Source organism: Seriola lalandi, unplaced genomic scaffold (genome assembly GCF_002814215.2).
Source record: "Seriola lalandi dorsalis isolate HSWRI2012SDOR001 ecotype SW California unplaced genomic scaffold, Sedor1 jcf7180002054570, whole genome shotgun sequence".
Lineage (NCBI taxonomy): Eukaryota > Metazoa > Chordata > Actinopteri > Carangiformes > Carangidae > Seriola > Seriola lalandi.
The window spans coordinates 2204378-2226491 of NW_019525123.1; the positions used below are offsets into that span (position 1 = coordinate 2204378).

A 22114-nucleotide genomic window follows, 5' to 3' on the forward strand; every position below is an offset into this window, starting at 1 on the left:
AAGCCCACTGTCTTTGTTGTGCATATTTATACTACATGCAGTGTAATCCACAGCAACACTTGCATATTAAACTTCTCTGCAACAGATCTGAGTTCAAGCAGAACACAAGCAAAATTTAGTTTATGTCACATGAGTCAAAGCAAGTCAATTTCATACATACAGAAAATACAGAACATTTTAAAACATAATTTAAGATGAAAATAAATTTGATAAAAGTGCCTTTAAGGGGCAATTGTAAAAAGGTGCTTGGATTTAAAAGTGGAGGTAAACTGTCACACAGTCTGGAAGCAGCAATGGAGAAGGCTCATTCACCTTTGGACTCTAAAGATCAGGAATCATGGAATGGGGACTCAGGAGATTAGTGGTACAACCTATAGTGCCAGTCCATGCCGTGCCTTAAAAGCACGTAAATTCATTTTTAAATCTATTCTACACCATATTTCACTGGTAACCAGTCAAGAGAGACCAGTACTTTCATCAAACAGACAGATGGTGTGTCTTTTTGGCACCAGTGAGGAGCATTTTGAACTTGCTGCAGGCAATGTAGGGGTAACTGACTGACTCTCACACAGTATTTATTATCAGCTATTTGAATTGTTAATTAATTTTTCACTGATTTAAACAATGCTGGCGAGAAAATAAGAATATATTATTGAAATGAGAGGTTATCACTACTATCGTTATTGCAAAATGAAAACAACATTGATAACATCAGACAAAATAACACAACACAACGCAAATCTATAACGGTTATTCGAGTTGAAACATTCATGATGTTTGGCTCCCAGTGCTTCACTGCAGAGGCCTCTTTGCTCTTGGAGCTCCCCTCTGCAGAGACAACCAGACTATTTTCATCAGCCACTCATTTAGGAGTTAATTTATGCTTCCGGCAGTGACTGTGAATGTTTCTGTGTGGGCAAGAGGGCACTTTTATTACAGAATGTCTTGGAATTAATTTTGCAGAAGCTTAGTGTGGATCGCGCTCTTTATAACGTCTGGTCTCGCCCTGTGGTGTTTGGAGGAGCCAGGAGAATGAGAAGGAGTGGGCTCCCTCTGGTGGTTATTAACAAAAGAAATGTTTGCAGTTTTTATACCGTATGAAAGAAAAAAGCGGGGGAAAAGAAGAGAAACAGGTAGGGGGGGAAAAAATGAGAAGAGGAGTGTCAGAACACACACAGAGAGCCAATATGACTCAGGAAACACTGGCAAAGGCCCAGACAGGATGGGATACAGGCAGAGATAGCGATAAGTCACTCTAATTTGGTGTGTTATTATTCACTTGGGATGAGTGCCGGGATGAAAACAGCCATACATCACAGTGTCAAATAGTCCCCAGCTCTGCCATACCACTGGCAAGCTGCTTTGGATTGCAGTGCCAGTGTTGTATGTGACAGAGGGGAGAGTGGGAGATAAAGAGAGAGAATGAGAGACATACACAGAGAAAGAGGAAGAGGGAAGGATGCCTCCTCCTCCTCTACCAAACAACTAGCACCAAAATAGAGCCATCCATTATGTTCAAGTTAGTGACACAATAAGTAACTTTCCCCAATTCCCCGATGTTCCAACATCGGGGAATTGGAAGTGGTTTCAGAATACAACCCCACCCCTCCATATATATTTTCCCCCTTGACAGATAGTACATGATTGCTTCTTTAATACTCTTCTACAATGGTGGAACTTAACTAAGTACATTTACTCGAGCGCAGCACTTGAACACAGAAGGAATATTTCTATTCTACGCCACTGTGCTTTAGAGTTCCTTTAAATAGTGAAAATGACCTCCACCTGGACGTGTTATCACATTAAAATAATCTTACACTTTATTGTATTAGTAATAATAATACAATACCATATTTGTTAAGCATTTTGCTGGTAATGCTTCACTCTACTTAAGTAAGATTTCAGAGTCTACTTTTTCTTAACAGGGTCTGAGTACTTCTTCCAGAATTGCTATTCTTAAGTGTGAGTTTACTTCTTACTAGGGTGGAGAATATGGCTAAAATCTTCACACAACATATGGAAATATTTTTATATATATCTTGACACAAAAGATGTTCCTGAAATTAAATTTTAGAAACTTTAAAGATAAATATGACCAGAAGTGCAAAAACGTGGTTTCGGCTAGTCCAGTGAAATATATCACATCAAAGTGATGCAAAAATCCTAGCCAGCTATATCAATGAAATAACTAGTGCTGTATAAATCCTATAATAATCCAAAAATCTCAACCAGTAAAATTACACATTACACTGTAGATTCAATAGGACAAAGTATTTTAGCCTGTGGTTAGCATGCTGTGCCATTGTTCCACTGTGATTGACAGTAGGAAGCAATGAATTAGCCAATCAGATGGCTTATGCATTAGTCTGATTGGTTGCTGAGAGCAAGGGCACCTTGGCTTTAAATTATGAAGCTATAGGAGGATGGAGCCTGTAACATTATCACACTGACTTTACGACCATGTCTTGTTGATGGGTGGCGTGGCTCTACCTCTCACTCTGTTGTCATAGAAAGGTGGAGACGACGGCAGTGTTGTGTCTCAGACAGGCCACTCTGCGAGGGCAGGTGTCATGATGGATCATGTGTTTGAGGACATGCTCATGTTTATTACCTGGTGTAGATTTGTGTTGACAAGGGCTGTGCACTGAGGACAAATAAATAACATCTTGCATAAATAGAACGGATTTGTTTGGTGTGTGTTATGTGTGCAGACCATTGTGAAATGTCACGGCTATCTCTCCAGACACAGAATACACACACACACACACACACACACACACACACACACACACACACACACACCTGCACACATACAGAGCACATACATATTCCAAGAAATTCATTCAAATCCACAAGTTGTCTCTGCAAATGTTTGAAGAGGAGGATGAGGATGAAAATTCATGAAGAACAGATGGGTTCAAGGGGAACAGGTCTGATCTGAGTAATGCCCATCCAAATTTATTTCTTCAAAATCTGGCACACTGGAACTTCTCTTCAGCTGTACCTGTATGTCAAATACTGATTTGTCCTGCAGCAAGTGTCCTACTCATTTGCTGCTGTTAATGATGAGAAATGCCCTAAAAAGTAGTTGAACTTTTTACTTAACTGTTCCTATGGAAAGTAAAGAAGAATGTTTCAGTTAAGAAATGGCCATACAGATTTCTGTAATCTCTTAATAAATAAATAAATAGCTCTTTCAACTATTGTTTTGACTTGCTGTCATCTTTTCCAGCTCCATGCGATGCAGATGCCTTCTTCTGTCACAGTAACATGTGCATAAACAACACACTGGTGTGTAACGGCATGCAGAACTGTGTCTACCCCTGGGATGAGAACCAATGTAAAGGTAAGACGTTACATTTCAGGTCATTTCATCCCTTTTACTCCACATGAAAATCAAAGATTGTAGGTTTATGAGACACAGTTGAAGCACCCTGGGAAGAGACTACGGTTGAATGTTTCAGCACCACGGACAGCGACAGAGAGCGAGAGGCTGGGCTTGAACTGAATGGGTGAACTTTGGATTGAGCCATCGATAAACTCCTGATACTACTATTGCAGTTACTACTGCTACTGACTACAAGAGGCACGATTATTTCCCCTGTGACAATTACAAACTATTGACAACACTCCACTCTAAAAATCTCATCCACTTGAGCTTAGATCAGGCCTTATTTCTCAATCTCATCACGTTATTGAGAACCACTTAAGATTTGAAGTTTTCAGGAGCTTTAATCGGTGTGTGCTAGTGTTTTGTATTGGAAATTCAAAGATTGATAAAGCAACTTTTTTTTAAAGTTTATATCATTTATCATCCAATATTAAATGTTATGATAAAATGTATATGTTTTTATAAAAAAAATATTATTTCAGTTATAAAACCCTCACCATTATCCATTAACTGACTTTATGCGACATGTCACAATTTGAATTCATCCCCAACCTGATCCAAGTATTGGTCCCAGTTGAAGCCCAAGAACTGCTCCCTCATGACAATATTGTGCTCCACTCTCTTTGTTTTTGCTCTTTGAACGTGCCCTTATTTTACCTTGTTTTTGTGCCTCGAGGCAAGCAAGGTCCTGTGTACTCCCTGACTTTGTGATACCATCAATTTCTTCTTCTCCATTCAGAATTTTAACGCTACTGGATCTATACATTGATCCCCAGTGTCTTGCAACAGTACTGGCAGCTCCATAATTTATCTACACCCCTGACTTGAGATGTCTTCAATGCAGCATCGTCGTATATGATGTTTTTTTCAGTAATTATCTTGAGATCAGTGAAGACTCTGGGGATAAGCTAGTTTTTCTCTGCATTATATTGCCAATTAATTTGCCTTCTGTTCCTTGACCTTTCACAACCCATCGCTATATTCAAAGTACATAAGATGAGATCCATACTGTAGCTCCCCTGATCTGAGCCCTCTTGCACTGAAACTCCCACGTCAATAGAAGCAATGCGTTTCCGATGATCATTAATGTATTCTCTTGTACTTGACTTGTGGTTAAGATGTGTTCTACTTTGTTTTTACTTCAAACATGTACACACACACACTCTCTCTCTAACCTATTTCAATTTCACCTCAGAATGTTGTTTTTTTTTTTTGTTGTTTTTTTTACATAAAAACCTCCAGCTGCAAATAACCCCAGTTCTATGAATTAGATAGAAGCGTTGCACGGCGAAGATGCCTGTGTATTCTGTATGTACTGTAATTTTCTGAAGCTGTAAGCAGAGGCGATGACAAATTGAACAATTAAATAAATCTTGCACAGCCTATTCCTCACTCAGACTAAGATACCTCTCCACCCTACAGTCTGAGGGTGTTTGAAATAGTGCAGATGTCAGCAAGAGGAGGCCACGTTTCTCAGCCTGTTACTCATTCTTCTGCCTCCTCTCTTCTCTAGTATCGCATAGGTCCACCACAGTGCCCGCATTTGTCCTCATTAGTGGTAAAATGTCAAGTCTTATTCCCTTCTCCTTTGCATCTCAGAATGTAAGCATTTACTGTCATTGAAGCTCGCTGTGCTGTGCTACAAGTTCATCCAGCATTTAAATGTCACAGATCTCCCCACAGATTGCCTCTCCACACACCGTTAGTCTGCGCTACTTTCTGTGGTTTCCCTTGTGATGAACAGACTCTAGCTGTGACCCAATATGACCTTTTGTTCTGTTTGATACCTCATTAAGGTCACGGCCTTAACCTTGTACATGATAAGGACCATTTGTTCGGAGATATCTTTACATGTGAGCTATGGTTGGTCTCTTTCTATGAGCTGTTGCTAAGGCAATCTTTACTGCATTTGCCCCCTTAGTTACAGTTGCTTTGCCTGTCAAGCTTTTGGTACTTATGCAGTTTACATTGATAATAGTGGCAGATTAACCAACTACTCAAAATTCTTAGTAATATTACAAATAATTTGTTCTTTTAGACAGAGGAAGACTAAGATTCTCTTTTCTAGCCAGTGACAGCTGATTTTACCCTGAAATTACGACTGTCAGTGGCAGTTAATCAAGCTACCGTTAGATTCATGAGTTGGTTGAAAGCCCTGTGTCTAGCTGACTTTTGAATGTCTCAAGCTGACTTGTCTTAAAACAAGAAGCCTGTTAAGGATTCCTGAACGTGTACTTGGTGGTTACATACATTTTAACATTCTAAAAGTCTAGACTAGTTGAAGATCCATGTAGAAGACATGGAACTAAAGAAAGAGCATAGTACATGTATGGCAAGTTAGAGCTAGTCAGTATTTTAAGTAGGGTTAGGTCAAATGTAAGGTCAGATTCTAACATATCTCTGTTTACTCCATACTTGAGCAAGAAACAGAGATAGGTTAGATGCTTTAAAGACGCAGTAGACGATTTCGGAGTAAGATGGTTGATTTTTGAGTCTCATTCCCATTCACTTTGTGTCCAACCCAGAGCATCTGTATTTAATGTCCTGGGAATGAGAACAGAAAGAAAAAGATGTTTGCTGAGCCTCATTCCCAGGTCATCAAATGCAGCCGCTTTGGGATGGCCACTGGATCCAACCAGATTCCAACCACGAACAGACTTTTTTCAAGTAATTTTTCAAAGTAATTTTTTTATAAAAGTTACCGGCTGAAACTTTAATGGCCGTGGCAGTACATTTCACTTTTTTCACGTAACAAGAGAAAAGGATGAGGACAACACCCCCGGTTGCTAACCTAAGCTAACGCTCAATTAACTGGGAATACAGTTGCTAACCACAGTTTATCGCACACTTTCAAATGTAATTTGTTTTTCTAATAATGATAGTTTTCTTCACAAGTTTTTTAAGACATCTTATAGAAAGAGTCATATTCTCATATATGTTCTGTCTCTATTTTGCTGTCACTCTACCACCGTACAGAGAAGAGGAAAGCTAACATCCTCGACAACCTGAACAACACAAACGGGACCATAATCGGTGTGACCTGTTGCATCGTCCTCATCCTCCTCATCGTCTCTGTCATTGTCCAGATCAAGCAGCCGCGTAAAAAGTACATCCTCCGGCGTGAGGACTTTGACCCCACCATGTTCCAGGAGGTTTTTGAGCCGCCTCACTATGAGCTGTGTACTTTACGGAGCGCCACCACAGCTGCAGCGGCTTCGGCGGACTTAGTGGACCTGGCGGAAGACTTTGAGAACTACCACGCCCTTCGCCGTGCCTCCTCACGCTGCGTCCATGATCACCACTGTGGGTCCGCCTCCAATCCTGGCTCCGCCCACATATCCCAGCTGTCACTCAGCGGAAGAGGAAGCCGTGGAAATTTGAGCGCTCGAGATGGAGCGGCCGCCACTCTGCTCACAGACCTTCCACAGCCGCCAATGGCAGTGCGGCCCTTGCTGCCGGCCACAGGAAACCGCAGGAGCATCTTGGTCATGAAGCACAGCTATTCGCAAGAGGCTGCGGACAATGGATGTGACCTGGACGACGACCTGGAAGAAGTTCCCACCACCAGCCACCGGCTTTCACGCCACGAAAAGGCAGTACAGCGGTCAGTATCCATAGATTTCTGATGAGGGAAGAACAACAACCCTAGTTAACTATGGGGATGTTTGAAATGTGTGTGGGATAATTACATTTATTTTTGTTTTCCTCTTATTTTAGCTTTGTTCTTCCTCTTCCTCTCATAACTTTTTTAAGATTATGATAAGCTTCTTTTTTTGCATTGATCCTTGTTCTTTGTTCCCTTTCTATCATTAAAAACCTTTTCAAATTTTCACAAAGGGCTAAATTACAATAGTCAAATCCCCTCTTGCATGCTCATCCTTGAACATGTCAAGCTAGCTGCTAGTTTCCTTCAAATAGTAACTCACATCTATAAAACACAATACTGTACTTTGAGGTTTGCCAGAAATCTTTAAAATACAGACCTCATTTTAGCAGATGTTAATTCTATAATCAGTCCAATTTTGACTGTTAACACAAGGGCTTGAACTGGTGCCTGATATTCATAGATTCATAGATTACTAATTTCATTGACATGAATGCAGATTATCATAAAATATGCATTTGTATTCCTAACTGTGATACTGAAAATATATGACTTATATTCTACATAGCTTAACATTTTGGCATGAACAAGATTTTCTCTATATATATATATATATATATAAAAAAAGAAGTATTTTACTGTGTACTTGCACCTTGCTTGAAAAGTAACTGTATATGTTTACAAAAACAATGTGAAGGTATCAGAGTACAACTTTGGAGAAAAAAAAAAAAACTTTGAACATGCAACTTTCTCCTGCATGCACTTTCTATGTGCTCTTTCCAGAGTGTTCTTGACTGTTTATTAATTTTCTACAAATCTGCATGCAAGGCTCCCAGAGACTAGCAAAGCACTAATGAAGTTTGTTGCTGTTATGTAGCACAGTATGCATTCTGACCTCTCTATGCAAAAGGAATCTGATATTAAATGAAAGAGCCATGACATTTCAGGTTCTGCCTCATTGGCTCTTTGAGCAAACATGAATCAGAGTACAACACAACTAGGGTCTAAGAGACAATCTCAAGGTAAGCACCCTTATCCAACAATCAACATCTTTATATGTTGTTGTGTAGTCATCATTTGCCCAGTCAGTATATACTTTTATGTAAGTTATTTTTTCCTTTTCTGTGATTTTTGCACAAGTTTATATTTTTGTTTTTTATGTTTTTTTAATTGTTCATCTCCACCAAGATGGTTTTCCTGCTTGCAGCCATCTTGCCCTCCTAGTGAGTTTGTTTGAAGTCTTTGTGATGCTCAAGTTTACTGTATGTCCTCTTTTCCTGAGGACATACATTTTTATCACTCAGTGGATATTCATTAGCATGGACTTTTTTCAGGCATCTTTAGTCGAAGTTGTTATCAATTAATATGTCTAACCTCTTTTTCTCCCAGAAGGCCTACAGCAAATAATTTATATCAACAATGTAAAAGTAAAAGCACAAATTTCAAAGCAAACACAGTCCCAGATGTTTTCATTAAATTACATCAGTGGGATTTTTGCACACATTTAAAAAAAAATAAATAAAAAAAAAAGCACATTGAGACCATTTAAATATCTTATCAAGCTCTTTGCAATTTACAGGTCTTTACTGACCACACGCATACAGAATTCCTCTGTAGTTTTGCATGATTTATGTCACTTGTAGTATTTGGTTTTGTGTTTGGTTAATTGTGAAGGATAGTAATTTATGCCTGTGTGTAACATTTCATGTGCATGCTCCACAACTACGCTTTCATGAGGTTGCTATAAGCACAATTTAAGACGTTTAGTATAACAAATTAGTTGCATAAATTTGAGATGCAAAAATAACTGATGAGAAACTTTTGTTTTAATTCTTCATAATAAAATGTAATTGAGTAAAAAGAAAATTCAGTGCAGAGCTATAAAAGGTCCTGCTTGCAGCTTCATGCCTGCATATAATGGAGCAGTCACATAAAGTGCTACCCATTGTTCTGTCTTTTAGTGTGAGAAATGTGCTGTCCTGTTGTGTGTGTGTGTCTGCTTATGTTCTACATTATGTTGCATTGTCTCCATCATGTAGACTTCTTGAGAATAGTGAAATCCTGGATCAGTACGAACGGGCGTCACTGACATATGAAAAAGCGGAGCGGAGATTTACACCAGCATGATGCTGATGATGATGATGATGATGATGATGATGAAGGAACTCTTTGACGAAAAGGATACTGAATATGTATTCATGTGCAAAGATGAACACAAAGGACAGCTGCAATGCTGTTAAGAGGAACAGTTTTGAAAATCGGTCAGCTTTGTGCTCTACGTACTGTAGTCGGTCCAGATTTTTTTGTCTCACTGGATAGATATGGACCTTTAGAATGAACATGATTATTGATTATTGATCTTTAAATTTGGGACGTTAGTCAGAAACATATCTGTCATTGTCATAGATTCCTCGCTGATAACAAAATTAATGTGATCAAACATCTTCACGTTGATTTTTAAGCATGTATTTTTTCAAATTAGTGGCATACATATTATGATTTCAATAGCACATTATAGATGCTTGCAGTTTGTCAATTTGGGAAGTTTTATGTTATTAGTGAAAATTGGAATTAAACTCAATCAATTACTAACCTAATGAAATTTAATACCGTTGGATTAACCACAAGCAGTTTAATCTGAATAACTATTCCAGGTCCAGTTGTATGGCTTGTGCATGCTTCTTTTATATCCATTGAAACATTAACATACTAACGTTAAAAAATATGAAAGGCCCCCATCTACTAATACATAAGTCATATGGTCATAAGAAGTGATTTAAAAAAAAAAAAAAAAAAAAAAAAAAAAAAAAAAAAAAAAAAAAAGCATCTTTAAAATTGATTTATTGCATTGCATGCAGTTGCTTAGCTAAATCATTAGATAAAGAGAATTATGCAAATAAATATCACAATTTTCATTTGAACTAAAACTCCCTTTTAAATATGTTGACTAACTTTTTGACTAGCAGCTTTATTTTGGCAAAGAAAACTTTTTTGTTTTTGTTTGTTTGGTGTGTTTGTTTTTTTTTCACATTTACTTCAAGTCTGTTTGTCTTCTAACTCTCTTCTACTGTAAGAGCTTAATATCTTTGTATTAAAACAGACTTTTATACTAGGGCAAATTGGGAGGATGACAGTTTTTACAGTTACTAAAATTAACTTTCAGGGCTGATTTTATTGATGCTTTGTAAAATAAATAACAATAAAGCTTCACCTTTTTTCTTTGTTTTATTGGCTTTTGGTCAGTAGTTTCTCTGTCCCCTTTAGTGTGTCCCTTAGACTGTCAGCACATGCCATCCACGTCTCACAGTCATGTTTTTAGATGTCGGTCAATTTGTTGTGGCTGATTTGCTTTGGAAGAAGACCAGAACCAAACCAAAAGGATATCATTCACCAAACAGGACAATAAAATGAATCCTAGATGGTTCAAAAATATCCCAGGTAATCTGACGGATAAGTTAAATGACTTTTGTGTTTGTCCTAATGAAATTAACCCCATCCAGAAGGGAAGAATTAGTTTCACACTCCGTTAACACTCAATGTTGGCAGACTGGTTTTGTAGGAAAAAGCTTTAAAAAAACAAAAAAAGAATCTTCATTATGTGGAAAGTTAGAAAAGTTGATCACATCTGAGCACAATGACGAACACAATTCATACACACTTGCATTTGGCACGTCTTTTTTTCTTAAGCTCTGTCATTGTCCAAATACATATTTTTTCTTCTTACTGTGTGAATGTTAGAGTATTTTCCATTATGTATACATTATTTTCTGTATTCAGTGTAATGTATGTATTCTTTACATCCATGCTTTACACTTTCTTTTCCCTCCATTTGGACGCAGTCACACACAAACCCATGTTCCTGCACACACTGAATAAATTTTTTTTTCTTTTCTATATAAACATTGTTGTTCTGTGTGTTGTCTCTGCATTTCACAATTGTGTCAACACTTCTGTTAAAATCTATTTAAAAAAAATACAAAACAACTCACATTCTTTATACTTACACACATTCACTCCTCTTTCTCTGACGCTGTGTTTTTCACTCTTTCTCTTATATAAACACACACACACACACACACAAAGTCACAAATCATCTGCCAGTATATAGATGGAGGAAGACACCTCAGTAATTAAGTAAGTCTGAACCAATTCGATCACAAGCAGCCCAGGCAGTAGATGAAAAGTGTAGGGCCCAGAAGAGACTTCAAGTAATAGTGTTTTCATTTCTCTGCAGATACATCAGACAGATGCATCATTCCTCTGCATCTTGCCAAGTTTGACAGCATTCGGAGCTAAGGTTTCTCTCCCTTGTGCATCTTGAGTGAACTGTTGCCCAGAGCAACTTTACCAATGTAGAGTGTTGTGATGAGAAAAAAAAAATAAAAATAAAAAAAAAATAAAAGGTTTGTGATGTAAGCATCAAGTTTTTCTTCTTTGCTTTGGACCGCAGAGGTGCATTTTCCCTTCCTGTGCTCCACAACTGGCTGGAGTTGACGAGCCATGGGACACTGACAATTTCAGATACGGGACTGAAAGTTTGTTTTTTTGAGAAATAGAGTACCTTTAATGTAAAATTGTCCATTAAGGAAACAAAAAAAAAACAGAATCAGGTTTTCTTTTTTAAACATTTTCATGTAACCATCAAAATATGAAATTGCATATTTCAGCTGCTGAATTTACATTATATTTCTTATTTTCATGTCATGTCTTTATAGTAGAATATCAGGTTGTTTTTATATCTAAAGAAGAGAGCCCTGTTGAGAAGACAACAAGAACAGGATGTATGAAATAAAGTGATGTGAAACTTCATAAATGGGTGCAAACATGATTCTACCTGACCCATCAACTAACCTTTATTTATTCCCATTTTACTGATGTCTGAACATGAGTTATTTACATGTTTTTCTGTCTTTCTCCTTCTCATATTTCATTACACTGTGGCATTTTTTAATCCATTGAAATATTTATTTGATATCACATTAAGAAAATGCTGGACAGAATGTTTTCAATAAACTAATGTTTACTGATTTTATTGTGACTTTGCCAGTTGTGTCTAATTTTCTGTTCTGATCTGTTCTGGGCTTAAGCTGCTATTCAGGACACTGAGGTCACATCCTGGGTTTCAGCAACCTAGGAGACCTTATTTTAAACAATTTCAGTTATTCAACAACACATGGTGCATATTTCATATGTCAATTCCAGTATTTCTAGACCACAATCAGACTAAAATGGTATGTTTTTGGGTATACTTAATGGAAATATGACTGTTTTCAGGTCACCTAACAAATAACATAAAATATTTTGTAGGCTATTTCTTCACCACAAGGCTGTGGGGAAGGCTGAGAGGCATAATTTATAAAACTTATATAAAACAGAAAATATAAAATGTAAAAATCCATGTAGCTTAATTGATAATTTGGAGACGTTATTTGCGGTGTCTGTACGAAGAGTTCTGCAGGCCTTCTAACAAAAATGCCCATGTTTCGTTTGGTTGCATTAAAAACTCAGTCTCCCATGAACCCTCTGAATGAGTGACGACAAAAGTATGCGACTCAGGGAATACATATTGGTTTGACACACACCAGCCCAGTGTGTAGCTTCCAGTAGTTAAGTTGTAAGTGTTGGAAGTTGTGCATTCATGTCCTATAATGTAGGTAGGTTACTGTCTCGGCTTAAGCTGTTTTATCTGTCGACCGTGCTAAAGAATAAACTAAGTTGCTAGCTGGCTGTGCTGGTAACATAAGAGTTTAAGCTAACCCGCAGAGGACACAATCATGGCTTACACACAGATACTCAAAGCCCTGCATCGACATTTGCAACTGACAGCAACACAGTACTCCGTGCAGACATGTAAACTCACGCAGGTTAGCTTGCTTATCCACACACACAGGACGGTGTCAACCCTGTCCAGACCGACGTTCCTCGGAAGAGTGGAGGCTCCTCCGTGTGTCCTGCCGGCGCTGAGCTGCTTCACACAAGCGCAGACACTGAGAGGTATTACTCTCGACTTTACAGCCAGAAATAAGAGCAGCCCCGAGGACAGAGACAAGTCCGTCTCCAGGTATCAAAGTGGAAACCCAAAGCCTTCAGCTGCTCAAAAAGGTAAGCAAGGGACTGTGTCTTCTCTGAATTTTAGCTCTAATTTCAGGATGCTCAATTGCATAATATGTTTTTCACTGTCAAAGCAACTACTGATATAAATATAATATAATATAATAAAATATGGTTGTTTTCCCTCTTGCTTTCAAAAGGCTTATGCCAGACACAGGACAGCAGTTAATTATAATATTACAGTATGTTACTAACCTAATGCCCTTCTACAGTGAAGGACGCTGGCAGAGACTTCACCTACTTGATAGTTGTACTCATCGGGCTTGGAGTGACAGGTGACTAAAAGATCAAGATTTCATCTAATTTGCCATCATAAACCAGCAAAGTTATCATCTCATTTCAAAGTCAAATCAGGTTTAAATGTTTTTGTCCTGTGTGTGTCTCAGGTGGGCTGTTATATGTGGTGTTCCAGGAGCTGTTTTCTTCCTCCAGCCCAAATAAAATCTATGGGAAAGCCTTCGACAGAGTCAAGTCACACCCAGAAGTAAGAATGAGAGGACTGACTGCTGAGGGCAAACAGTATCACCCTCCTAAAATGTTCAGTAAAGCGCACAACTTTATTGCTACATAGAATGTATGGATTTATTGGGACAAGTACCGCTTTATATGTCCTTTGAATACCTAATGTTTGTGTTGACAATGTAGGTGATTGGTGCATTTGGGGAGCCAATCAAATGTTATGGTGAGACCACCCGTCGAGGAAGGAGGCAGCAAGTCAGGTAGGAATTTAGTTTTGATTGCCATTCATCAGAAAGCAAATGTGTAAACAAGCTGTTGATTATTATTATTATTAGTACTTGAGGGTAGATTAAAGTTACACATTTCTGTCCAGTTAAGGCCTGACTCTTGTAGTTCTCATATTCTCATTTTAATATGTCACTGAATGAACAGTGGAACAAAGAAGCTTTCTTATATTATAGTTTTGAGCTTTAAATAAGTTTTACTGTCCTTATGTAAACATCCGTTTGATGGTGATACTAAAGAATTATAACACGTGTGTCTGTCACTTAGCCACTTGGAGTACCTGAAGGACGGACTGAAGCATATGAGACTTAAGTTTTACATCGAAGGCTCAGAACCAGGTCTCAAAGGAACTGTACATTCAGAATCAAAAGAGGTTGGTATTTTTCTGATTCTTTGTTCAAAGGCAGCTTACAGAACAGATGTAAAATGCCAAAGGTCAGTAAAAGTGGCACTGTTCTAGTGTAAGTGGAAGTAATTTCCCATGTGACAGCAGAGAGGAAATGTACAGTAGTGAGTTTTTACCGTTATCCACCAAGTTGAGGTACAAATAACTTGTTGTTATTTTACAGAATAATGAAACTGGAAAATATGAGTTTCGTTACATATTTGTGGAAGTGGACACGTACCCAAGACGGACCATCGTTGTGGAAGATAACCGATAAGAAAGATGATGGATGGATGAAAAAATGTGAATAATGTGTTTCTAAAAGGCAGGTTTGTGTTATTTGACAAATTTGCTATTAAAAGTTTTCATGTTAAACATCAACAATTATAGCTGATTTAAATAGACACCTTAACTTAGACTTTGCTACAACAATGGTCAGCATTTGGTGAAGAGTTTTGCAAATCAGAGTCTCTTCACCGATACAAAATGATATTTTGACTCTTATGTGTTTCTGCTTCATAAAACATACAGATGTGCTACAAATATTTTGTTTTGATTTTTATTTTTGACTGAGAGAAGGAAGGATGAATCTTGTAGCAACGTGTAATAAAAGATGCTTTTAAATTGTAATAAAAATGTTTGTGACATACACGAAAATATCAGTGTTTTATTTTTTTGACAATGTTGGGCTGTAACTATGCACATCACTATCTTTTTTCTTTATTAAAATGTATGTATGGTTTAATTTGGACATTGGTGGTACTTTTTAAAAAAAAGCTTTTACCCTGAAAATTGTCTTGCATAGACAGAGCAATCTCCACAGCGAAAAAACACTAGAAATGTTGCAGATTAATTTTCTTCTGCTTAAAAATGATCTCAGTCGCATGCACCCTCTCTATATTCTGATGTATTTGCTTTGTTAAATAATAATGTTTATTTTGGTATTCATTTAATTGCAAAATTCTGCATTTGGTTGCCTTTCTGAAATGGAAGGTTGCAATACAAATTAATGACCACTAGATGGAGGCACAGAATCAAGAGAGGGTGACAACCTGATACGACCTTTTGTGTTATTCTATTCTCATTCATTCATATCTTTATGTATTTGAATGAATGGCCTATTTTGAATAGTTTTTCAATAGCTGTTGGAGGGTATCGGGTGAAGACTCCACATTATCTGAGAAACTGATTAAAACAATGAACGCCCTGTTAACTCTTGGAATTGTTTCGCTTTATAGTTGTTTATTCATGTTTTTCATACGTTGATATTGTATACGTGTATACTATTATGACATTATGTTTTTATATACATATATTTGGTCCCATTATTAGCCCTTTGTCCGACGAATAGTATGCTACCTTCCTAGACCCTCGGAAATATTATTATTTATGATAGACCTCAATAAAACTCCCTAGCAATAAATAGGAGAGATCGCTTTTTTATATCTTAAATCAACAAATCTCCCCAGATATGATATTCGAAAGGGAAGGGAACGTTTTGCTATTTATAATCATTAGGCAGTTGTATTGTTTGTGATATTTTTTTAACTAGGAGACATACTTTTTTAATGAAAATCCACTATGAACCCTTGTGAGCTGGGCTTTCTCGTTCCCATTGTCCTATGGAGGCATTAACTAGCTCCTTGCTGCTTACCTGTACAACCGTCACCAAAGCAGAATTTCGAGATACAATTCCTGAAAGTAACATAAAAAACCCATCAGATTATTTGAAAGGACTCTACTGAGGGAGGGGCAGTCTACGGGAAGCACCGAAGGCAACAATCTTGAGAACACCGCCCACTGTGAAACCGAAGGCAGCCTTGAACGCACAGGGATGTGCTAAGTCAGTTAACGCTAGCTAAACTACTTAAGATTACTTTAGTTGTTTTTTCAGTGTAGGGTAAACGGGAAGCTTGCCGAGTAACTAGCTAGTAAGCTTGTGTGTAATAACAAGAAGGTATGTTCATAAAGCTGGTCAACATCAGTTGTTGTTTTGTTCTCCGCGTGGGTAAATAGAGTAGCGGGTGTTGTTGTCGTTGTGGCCTGCTACGCGATAGCCTAGCTAAACTAGCGGTAGCTTCAGCTGGTTCCTGGAGCTCTATCCGCATCACATCCCAGAAACGACAAGGGAAATGGCACACCTTTCCACATAACTCAGAAAGCCAAGGGGTCGCTATAAAGTGAGTTCAAAATCCTGTTCAGTGATTGTTTTTAGCTCAGTTAGATAGCTGAGTTAACGGTAGAGTCGTCATGCTAAAGTTACCATCTGTTTTAAGTTATAGTTATGTGCTTGTACATTTAACCCAGCTTAGCTGTAGTGGTTAAATAGTTTAAGCTTCTGGTTTTATAAACGTCACTCAGTGTTACTCATTTATAATAATATAGATAGTAATTAAATAATGAAAGGTAACGGATGTTGCCACTAAGGTAAACATTACTCGAAATTGTTACTGTTTTCAGGGCAAGTTGTGATTTTGGCCAGGGATCAGCAAGTTATTCCTCAGCTATGAGAGCTTCTACTCAGTGACATCTCACAAAAAATGGAGCTGTACTGGTACATGTAAGTATAAATTATGTAGTTATAATTACATCTCTCTTTTTTTTTTCTTTTAAAAAAAAATAATAATAAAAGTGGAGTTGAAAATTCATGCAGAAAGCTGTCCACTCCTTTCCCATTCCCCATCCTGTATACTTTTCCTCTCTCCTTTACAGAGTTGTCATCATATTCATCATCATCAAGATATTCTTCTATGTGTGCTGGTACCGATCAAGGCAGAGGCAACTGGCAGCGTACCTGAGCAACCCACGCAATGCTCAGATAGTCATTGTTGGCGGGAGGGCATACCTTCATCAGATGTGTGAGAGACAGAGTGTAAGTACAGACCATATGCACTGACAGTACGTCTTCTACATCTCAAACTCATAATCTAGCTGTCAACTGCTGAAATGGTTTTTGCACCTCCAGTATATAACTTTTATTGTAGTTGGGTCTAAGTATATAGGTTTTTGTTGAAGAGAATCTCTTGTGAGCTGAGAGACTTGAGTATGATCCGCCACATAAGAATAGTGAGTTAGAGAAAGTCAAATAAGGACACAGTTGTGTTACATTTTTGCAGAGGAGTTGTTTGTTCTCTGGAGAGGACATGTGGTTTTCCGTCACTCACTTTCACTTCTAATAAAATGACAAGACAGGCTACGTTTCAGTTTTAGACACATACTTAGTAGGTTTGTTTGGGTGCATTAATAAGTACACGCTTCTGCTATGCATGTACTTGTGCGTTGACATTTTTCTGTAAAGTTTGTTTGACCTTGTTGACATTAGAGTTCTAGTAGGGCAGGTCACGGCTTTGACAGTTCTTCAGTTAGAAAAAAAAGTGAGTGTGTGAGTGGACCTTTTTAAGCAAGTTTGTAAAATTTTAACCATGCATGTGAAATTTTTGTGCAAATATGATCAGTAAAGACACAGACAGCAAGACAGGAGTAGACTGATTTACAGACAGCAGTGTATCCCCCTACGAAGATTGTGTTATTTCCCAACATGTAAAACATTTCAGTCACTGATGTTTTCTGTGCTATGCTTTTAATTGAAATATAACTCTTACTCTCTCTAGTCCCATGTAAATCATAAGCTAGATGGAAGAAAAAGTCTCTTCCAACATTTAATTTGCGTGACATTGTAAATAGTTTTAACTCTAACCCTTATAGTTTCAGCTGCTCTTTAATAGCCATTTGATCATTGAAATGAACTTCATAGTTGTGTTTCTGTTTGGTTTCTACAAAATGCAGGATTCTGTTTTATTATCATCTTCAAGTGCTAGTTGAATGTAGTTTTATTTGTGTTGATGTTTTCAGAGATATGTCTAGAATAGTAATGCCTTTCCTCAACATCAGTTTGTATGGAGTCTTTTCTGTGGGCTATGCCACAGGTGTAGACAGTCATCATGTTTGTGATTCCTACAGGGCCTTTCTGCTTTACTGGCTCTCTGAAACACCTGGAAGCAATCGCCATGATTCAGAACCTTCCCAAAAATGCTCTATGAATAACAGGTTTCTCTGACGTTATTCAAACTGGTTTCTATATCTTGCCCGCTTCACCCACTTCTTATTAGATTTTGCAAAAATGTTGCATGAATAACAAAGATTTCAACACATTTGCCGAGAACTGACACATTTTAAAAGGATCAATTTAGTCATTTCTCAATAATCTTGACTCCGCTCCAGCTTTTCATTTATTTATAATTGTGGTAGTTACATTCAGGCACATACAATGATATTTTTAGCTATGTTTGGAATATTTCTGCAACAGGAAATACCGCATTTGTTAAAAAAAAAATACATTATGCAGTTGAATGTTGAGAGATGCTGTGGTTTTTGGGCTTGGGTTTCCCCAGACTAGTTGTGACATCCTGTGTGCTATCTCAACTATTTTATTTTAGAGAATGTCCAGTCCAGTTTAAGACTTCCATTCTTGGTGTCTTATCAGACAATTATGAACTGGCTAGTTACATGTCCAGTACCAGCCCAGAAAACCCTCCCACCTCCTTCTTGCACTCGTCTTTCTCTTTTTGCTTTTTAGACCTTTTACTTCTCTTTAGCCTCTTTAGCCACCATGTCCTAATTTCACCTTGTCCGGAAACTCTTCTGTTTGCTCCCACTTACTTTCCTGTAGCCTTCTCTTTTCTCCTCTTCTGTTTTTTTTTTCTTCCTGTTCCTCTTCCTTTCTTCCTCTCCCCCTTGTTCCCTCTGCCATTTCTGCTGTATAATGTTCCCTGTTTAGATTTTAATGGAATGTGCAGCAGGGAGGCCCCACGGTCATCCATAACCGGCACCCTGAAAGTTTACTGGAGAGACGCCAAGACGTCTCGAGTCCTGGGCTTAAATGAATCAAACACAGTGGGGGGAAAAGTCTTGATGTAGTATCACTCACTAAGCCTCTTGGACACTCATGGCTACTGGAAAAGACTAAATGAACCCAGAAGAGCTATGGGGAAAAACTTCATAGATTTTGGCTGTAGTGACAGATGGGAGAGATTGATAGTTTATAGATTATAAGGCCTCAACTTAATTAGTTTTGATCTTGTTTTGTTCCTACAGAAATGTAAGTGTTTTAATCTGGTAGTTCCCAATATACAGGCTGCAGACTGGTACTGGTCCACAAAGCATTTGCTACCAGGCCATGAAGATCCAACATGATTTGGCAAAAACATGTCATAATAATGATGTAACTTTATAAATTATTATAGGTTCATTGTGTGCTAAATACCTCAAACTCCGGCTGTCTGTCTGTGCTACATCTTTCCTCATCCCTCCTTATCACACCCACAACAACAGGTTGGCAATTTTGAACTAATTAAGACATCAATCTGCAAGGTCACCAGTCTATCGTCACTGTGCCTTCTTCCTGTTACCAATGCAATTAGCTGGCCAACAAGAGTAAAAAGGATTGAGAGCTTCTCCAGAGGAGGTCAGGAAGATAAAAGAACGAACGAACACGTGTTTTAATACCAGCCTAGCCCTAAAACTGACTGTGGCAAGTGGCTGCTTGCTCTCCTTGTCAGCTTTCGTCAGACTCGGAAGCCTTCATGCAAAGAAAATTTGGAATTAAAAATGCATCTTGGAAAATTATATTAACATTCTGAGTGTCATAGCCTAATATAATGGATACAACCACTGCCTATTTATGGGATTAACTGGTAGACACTTGCGTTTTGTATAAACGACTTTATGTGGGGTCTAACATGGTTCATCAGGTTTGGGGTGAAAACATTCCATGCTGTTCAGCCCAGTATTGGAAAATATGTTGAACACAGAAAAGAGGTAGAAGACGGACACTATCTCTTTCTTCTCTAAGAATATTGTCTTGCTGTTTGTACTTCATGGTGGTAGGATTTGTGTCTGTCAGTGTTGGCCTGAAGCAAAGCGTTTCAAAGGGAAGCTCACTGGAGGAGCAGATGGATAAATCCAACCAGCAGCACTGTCCTCTCTAGAGGTGTGTACAGTAAAACCAGCCCAGTTAGTATCCCAGCAGTGTTGACATACATCCTGTTAGCTTTTAGTTCGTCCCAAGACTGTTGCTCAAGCTCCCACGAACGTGTCCCACTTGCGGTTTTCTTTGCTTTCACTTTCTGTTTAGTTCATTCCAATCCACCTCCAGAGTTTAAAGTCTGGAGACTGTGCTGCTCTTCTGTCATGTGATGCAACCGTCTGGTTCTTTTCTTCAAATGTTTTGGAGGATTATTTTTGCTGTAGGATGAACCCCGGACCAACAGTCTGTCTTCCTTTTGTTACTTGCCGTTTTCTCACCATTCTCATAGTAATATATAGTCCCACTTCCTGCAGTACAGTATTGTCCTAATAATGCATCCGAGGGTGTAGTAAGAAAGTTTGTTAGCTGTAAGTCGACCAATTTCTTAATCTTCACTATCAATTCACTAAACTTGAACTGCTTAAATTGAAATCAAAACTGGAAAAATGGCGGTGTCCAAAACTTTCTGAAAACAGCAGTGTGTGTGTGTGTGTGTGTGTGTGTGTGTGTGTGTGTGTGTGTGTGTGTGTGTGTGTGTGTGTGGACTTGTGTACTTATGTATAACTCTACATTTCTATATGTATCATTAATGCTCTCTGTGTTTCCTTCCCTCTATAGCAAACGTCTGTCTGGCCTAGTTGGTATGGTGTTCAGGACGACCTGTCGATAGAGGAGCCCTCCACAGCCCTGCCACCGGCCGCGTCCTTCTCCCACCTTGACATGCCGCCGCCATATGAGGCAGTCTCTGGAGGTAGCGCACACACACTGCTAAACACAACAGCTTCCTCAGTCATCGAGCAGATACAAGTTGAGCCAGAAAGACTTCTTCATTGTTATTTTTTTCCCCTTCTATTTCATAACTTCCTATAACCCAGAGTTCTTGACTGCAATCCCTCATACAGTATATTCTGTCAGATTGCATTTGCATTTGCCTTCTTCACAGCATCCAGTAAAGTAAAGCCAGATTAAACGGGCTTCCCATCATAGATGCCGATGGCAAAGGTTTTGATTAATAGTCGAGAATGGAGGTCACCGGGATCAAAAGGTTTGCAGTGCAGACGGTTTCTTTAGATGTGTGTTACTGAAAAGATAGATAACTGAGACTTTTTTTCAATGTGCCTGTTGTATTCACTCTGAACAATCTCTATCAGCATCTGACATTTGTAAGAAAAAGCACGCATTAGCCCAAGCTCACCAATCACAGTTCTTGCTGTCCCAACGTGGTATATCCGCTGCTGCTTATACCCACATCGTGTTCATAGATCATAGATTTTAGAGGTGGCACACTCGTAACCTCCGAGTCTACACACAAACTGCTGCTCCTTCACCATTAATTACACAGAGGCCAATCACTGATCAGAGTGCATTTTATTAATTGAGTTACCTACACATGTGCTGCACAGGTTACCACTCCTTATAACAAAATCCAGCTACCTCATTACCCAACTACATCAGAATCAGTGCCATGATGGCAAGCCTGGAGATTTATGTGCCGTACTGATTACAGGGGTCATTGCTACGACCAGGAAATTAACTCCAGATGGAGTCTAAAGCGCTATTCTACAGTACAGAGCTCCTGTAAACTAGCGTCTATGATTGAAATTTGTGTATGCTCACAAAGAGTACTTTGTCTGCTTTAAAAACAAAGCCCACTGTGAGTCAGTAACTTAATCGTAATGAAACCAATACTTGCAGAGTTTTCTTTATATACCACTCCCGTATGTGCACTGCTCCTGTGTTCCATTAAGAGGGACGCATGTTTTCAGCACACTGCAGAAGCTGTGGGAGCTGTCAGATCTTGCCCCCTTGCCCCCTTTATTCTGTCTAGGTCCCCCCCCCCCCCCCCCCACCCCC

General features: G+C 38.5%; 3 protein-coding genes across 5 annotated transcripts in view; all 3 read left to right on the forward strand.

Moving 5' to 3' along the window:
• neto1l (neuropilin (NRP) and tolloid (TLL)-like 1, like) overlaps nucleotides 1-11401 on the forward strand; it is a 69432-nt gene extending 58031 nt beyond the window's left edge. The window contains exons 9-12 of one of the 3 annotated variants that reach the window (XM_023417028.2): nucleotides 3233-3346; nucleotides 6368-6995; nucleotides 7943-8017; nucleotides 11230-11401. In XM_023417028.2, coding sequence (XP_023272796.1) covers nucleotides 3233-3346; nucleotides 6368-6995; nucleotides 7943-8003 — 803 coding nt within the window. In that variant the 3' untranslated portion in view covers nucleotides 8004-8017; nucleotides 11230-11401. Of the gene's footprint in view, nucleotides 1-3232; nucleotides 3347-6367; nucleotides 6996-7942; nucleotides 8018-9034; nucleotides 10224-11229 lie in introns of those variants that run through there. The other 2 variants (XM_023417029.2, XM_023417027.2) reach the window with 2 other exon arrangements.
• Nucleotides 11402-12540: 1139 nt separating this feature from the next.
• timm21 (translocase of inner mitochondrial membrane 21) lies at nucleotides 12541-14892 on the forward strand. The gene is made up of 6 exons (XM_023416855.2): nucleotides 12541-13097; nucleotides 13319-13381; nucleotides 13493-13590; nucleotides 13752-13825; nucleotides 14118-14223; nucleotides 14420-14892. Exons 1-6 carry the CDS (start codon nucleotides 12770-12772, stop codon nucleotides 14510-14512), a joined length of 762 nt encoding a protein of 253 aa, XP_023272623.1. The 5' UTR covers nucleotides 12541-12769; the 3' UTR covers nucleotides 14513-14892.
• A 1133-nt stretch (nucleotides 14893-16025) lies between these two features.
• LOC147818518 (uncharacterized) overlaps nucleotides 16026-22114 on the forward strand; it is a 9604-nt gene continuing 3515 nt past the window's right edge. Inside the window, exons 1-4 of the mRNA XM_087176808.1 lie at nucleotides 16026-16415; nucleotides 16696-16795; nucleotides 16948-17107; nucleotides 20879-21011. Coding sequence (XP_087032934.1) covers nucleotides 16776-16795; nucleotides 16948-17107; nucleotides 20879-21011 — 313 coding nt within the window. The 5' untranslated portion in view covers nucleotides 16026-16415; nucleotides 16696-16775. The remainder of the gene's footprint in view (nucleotides 16416-16695; nucleotides 16796-16947; nucleotides 17108-20878; nucleotides 21012-22114) is intronic.

Coding starts and splice junctions, on each gene's coding strand:
- timm21 (XM_023416855.2), top strand. CDS start 12,770: ATGGCTTACACACAGATACTCAAAGCCCTGCATCGACATTTGCAACTG. Junction 13,591..13,751: donor GAGTCAAGTCACACCCAGAA/GTAAGAATGAGA, acceptor TTGACAATGTAG/GTGATTGGTGCATTTGGGGA. Junction 14,224..14,419: donor TACATTCAGAATCAAAAGAG/GTTGGTATTTTT, acceptor GTTATTTTACAG/AATAATGAAACTGGAAAATA.